This window comes from Quercus suber, unplaced genomic scaffold (genome assembly GCF_002906115.3).
Source record: "Quercus suber isolate HL8 unplaced genomic scaffold, Cork oak 2.0 scaffold_14, whole genome shotgun sequence".
NCBI classification, from domain to species: domain Eukaryota; kingdom Viridiplantae; phylum Streptophyta; class Magnoliopsida; order Fagales; family Fagaceae; genus Quercus; species Quercus suber.
This window is the reverse complement of record NW_027069479.1, coordinates 1,145,298-1,149,206: the sequence shown is the minus strand read 5'-3', so window position 1 is coordinate 1,149,206 and position 3,909 is coordinate 1,145,298. Positions and strand designations below refer to the sequence as shown.

Below are 3,909 nucleotides of genomic sequence, written 5' to 3'. Positions count from 1 at the left end.
ACTTGTAATATTTTGATTTTGATTAGTGATTCTAGAGAATAGTGGCTTGAAATATATACATCGATGTCAACAAATAAGTCAAAATGTTAACAGGTCCCAAGAAATGTTACAACACTGTCATCAATAAACAAGGATAACTTTTTTCAAGGAGAACTTTGTTCAAAAAAACAAAAGGAAGAAGAAGAAGAAGAAGAAGAAGAAAAAGAGAGAGAGAGAGAGAAGGAAATCACAAATCCAACCATAGATCGATGCCAACAAACAACTTGAAAATCTTAAATTCCTTTTAGCCAAAAAAAAGAACAACAAAAATTTCCCACAAAATAACAAGAAAGTTACGTTTCACAACTACAATTTTTGCAATACAACAATTTTACTCCACTATCAACTTAGCCCTTGCATGGCCCTCGGATATTTGAAATTGTTCCGTTAAACCAAGATGAGCCATTAGAAGCCAGACATGAGTGAGCAGCTCTCCACCTTGCCTGAGCTGCTGAGCATGATGATTCCAACGACACTGGCTTGCTGCATAAGATAGTATTTCCACCCACATATGAATTATTAAGTCCCATTTTTTCTCTACATTCCGTTGCCCCTGTGATTGCTGCTGTGTCTGTGATTGCTCCTGTGTCTGTGATTGCTCCTGTGATTGCTCCTGTGTCTGTGATTGCTCCTGTGATTGCTCCTGTGTCTCTGATTGCTCCTGTGTCTGGGCATTGTCCAAGGATTGCAAAGATTTTGCAAGCCTACAAGCATCGAATAGAACAGACTTGCTTCTATCTCCTTTCACTTCTGATGGAGGAACTTCAATGCTCACTTTGAGTAACATTGTACAAGCTCTTTTTGCAGCTCTAATGGATTTTCTTTCTTGAAAAAATTCAATAGTCTCTGCACACGTGTCTTGAAACCTGATCTGTCCAATCCCATTGGGCAGCATGAAGGGGCAGACAACCAAAAGGTACAACATGTAATCTGATAACAACTTGCTGTTTTCACGGTTTGCATAATCAACAGAGTCTGTTTCAGAATAGTAGCAGAGGTCAGTTGCAATGTGCCAGAGAAGTATGCTCTGATCAAAATCTAGCTCAATGCTCCACCCAAATTTATCAAGAAAGTTCAAGTCAGAGGCACCCGTTTCATTTTCAAGTACCCATTTACCTCTCTGAGCACATAATTTCCTGCAATCTCTGAAATTAGAGGCACCCCTTGACTTCTTCACAAGCTGCTCAAAGATTAATTTTTTTAAGTCACTAGAGACATCCTTGGAATCTTTGTACCGTTGCTTCTCCAGCCACTGGTAAATGCCTAATACCTTCTGAAAAGCTCTGCACCTTGGTGGCCTCTCATTTAGGCAAATTCTTATGAGATTATATTGTGCCATGGAATTAGACCACCCTTCTGTAGATGGAATTGACAAAATGGCTCGAAAGTAGATATCCACCAGCATGTTCTTGAGTGTACTAAAACATAGCATAGTCCTATTTGAGGAAAGTAGCATGATTATTGAATAAATCTCTAAACAAATTGCTCCAACCTGCAACGAGTAAGTTATTATTACATCCACTTTTGAGTAGCCATGCTTATCTACGATTAAGAAGGCCACAAATACAGAAATTGTGGATGAAATAGTGATGCAGCGAAGAATTCCACCCACAAGAGAATAAACCAAAGTTGCCTTAGTATAAAACAAATCATATATGAATCCCAGCTCAATCTCAATCACTTTGAAAGCTTCAACATAGGATCTATTCGGGTTCTGGAAGAAGGACTGGCTGTTCTTAATATCATGGAAACTGAGGATGAGATCAGCAAATAGCCTCTTGAAAGTGCCGAAGAAATTGTAAGCATCATGTAAAATAGCTGCACCTGGAAATATGTCACTTTTCACAGCTTTATAGGAATGATGTCCTGTTAAATCTACAATGACTGACCCTGATTTAACCTTGAACCCCTCATCTTTTTTTGACTTGTACTCCTCCATGTATCTTGCATAATTGGGGCCTGGATCAGGCTTAGAAAGCATGGATTCTCTAAAATTGTTGCTGTTCGCATATCTCAAGGCCCAAGTCCTCTCCCCGTATTTGATAATTCCAGCAATAAACATTGGAATTGCTAGAAAGTTTAGTGTGGTGCTCGTCCAGGACCTTATAAAGACATAGACAGCCACTCCCACTTGGATGACTAGCCCAAGAAGGTGCCTCAACCACAATTCATTGTCTTCCAAGGAGTAAGCAGTGATATTGTCTGGACCACCAAGATGTAGGAGAAGAAATGGAGCCCAAAGCGCCAGTAATGTATAGTTCATGTCTCGGGAATCTTCTCCGCATTCTATGGAGTATTTTGCAAGTACTCCAAGCGAGACTATTGCAACCCAATCTGCAGACAAATAGGCAAGCCATGTAACAAGTTCAAGCCTGAGTCCGGCTGTGTACTTTCTTCTGTTGCCAATCAAAATTAGGATGCTTTGTAAGCTTAGGCTGAGCAGAACCATAATGTGGATCTCCCATTTATTCCAAAGCTTCTTCAAACTTAGCTGGAAAATTGGATTCATCTTCATCTACTTTCTAAACGACCAGACTGCATTAATGCAATTAATGTGTTAAAGAACTATCAAGTATTAAACAAAGCAAAAAAAAAATTATTGGAAAATGTATCTCTGTAGCGAGCAGCGAGACGAAACTAATCTGTAGAAAAGGCAAAACAAAATTATAATCTTGTAATTAAACTCAGCTTTCTATCATTATTTTTCCAGGCTATGAACGTTAACTGAGCATAGGCTTGCAGTTTGAGCTGGTATGAATTATCGAGGAAACTCGTACAGAATGTATTGATTAGCAAAGGAAACAGGTAAGGAGAGAAACTGTGTGTCTGTCTTCATTTTGTTGTCATAACACTGTATCTATGTCAAAGCCATGAGGTCCACATACATCTATTTTTAGGGATCTTTGCGGTAACTTTAGTATAAATTTGGAGGGAGTGATATTTCCTGAATCCTTGGACATGCTCACTTGCGTGAGCTTGAAAAAATTGTAGGGTTTTTATTTATTGAAAACACTTGCATTTGGACACGTTTTCTAATTGCTTTGATACTGATTGAAAAATTCTATTTCGATCCCTATGAGTTCTAAATAGGTTAATACCTATTGAAATTTATGCAACAAAATTGATGAATTTATTGCACAGGTTTATTGTGAAAACCTCACATATATCACTAGAAATTTATATTAACCACAGTTATAATAAAAAATCACAAAAACAGTAATAATAAAGCAGTATGCATGTAACATGGAGATGTGGTAATGAAATGGAAAACCAATAAACAACCTCTTCAATGGAAAAATCATTCTGGGGATCCAATCCTATTAAAAAAATTCACTATAAATTATAAAGGAATTGTTATAACAGTCTATATTGACAAAGTCCTTTGCATTCCTGAGCTCTCTATGTAACCTTTGGGAATCTCCCACTTACCTTCCTACCACCGTAATCCAAGAAACCCTGAAACCTTTCTAAAGTGAATCATCCAAAAATGCCACGTATGCACGGACCAGAACTTCTGGTCTCTTGGGTTCTATGTAGTCTTGTCAAAGCTGACCCATCTGAGCCATCAGAGCCTCGGTGGGGAGGAGGACATGCGGTGGTGGGAGGAGAAAAAAGGTTGTCCTAGAGCCTTTGTCATCCGCCGACGATCTTTGTGTGTGTGTGTGTGTGTGTCAGAGAGAAAGAAAGAGAGAGAGCTTCTTGAATGCTCTGAATGCTCTGGAGTAAAAGAAGCGCTACCGCTAGACGCTGTCCACGGGTCGGGTCGGGTTTGGGTCTGACTCGCATCCGACCCGATAAAGTCGGGTGAACGGAAAATGGACCCGTGGCCGACCGAACGTTCGGGTCGAGCCCGACGGCACGGGTCATCGA

The 3,909-nt window shown here is 39.5% G+C and overlaps 1 protein-coding gene across 2 annotated transcripts in view; it reads right to left on the bottom strand.

Annotated features, from left to right (window-relative positions):
• Positions 1-249: 249 nt before the first annotated feature.
• The window catches only part of LOC112005406 (uncharacterized), a 4,319-nt gene continuing 659 nt past the window's right edge, over positions 250-3,909 (bottom strand). The window contains exons 1-2 of one of the 2 annotated variants that reach the window (XM_024037656.2): positions 3,469-3,909; positions 250-2,574 (exon numbers count right to left, since the gene is read on the bottom strand). The exon at positions 3,469-3,909 is cut by the window's right edge and continues 294 nt beyond it. In XM_024037656.2, coding sequence (XP_023893424.1) covers positions 371-2,554 — 2,184 coding nt within the window. In that variant the 5' untranslated portion in view covers positions 2,555-2,574; positions 3,469-3,909 and the 3' untranslated portion in view covers positions 250-370. The remainder of the gene's footprint in view (positions 2,575-3,468) is intronic. The other variant, XM_024037657.2, reaches the window with a different exon arrangement.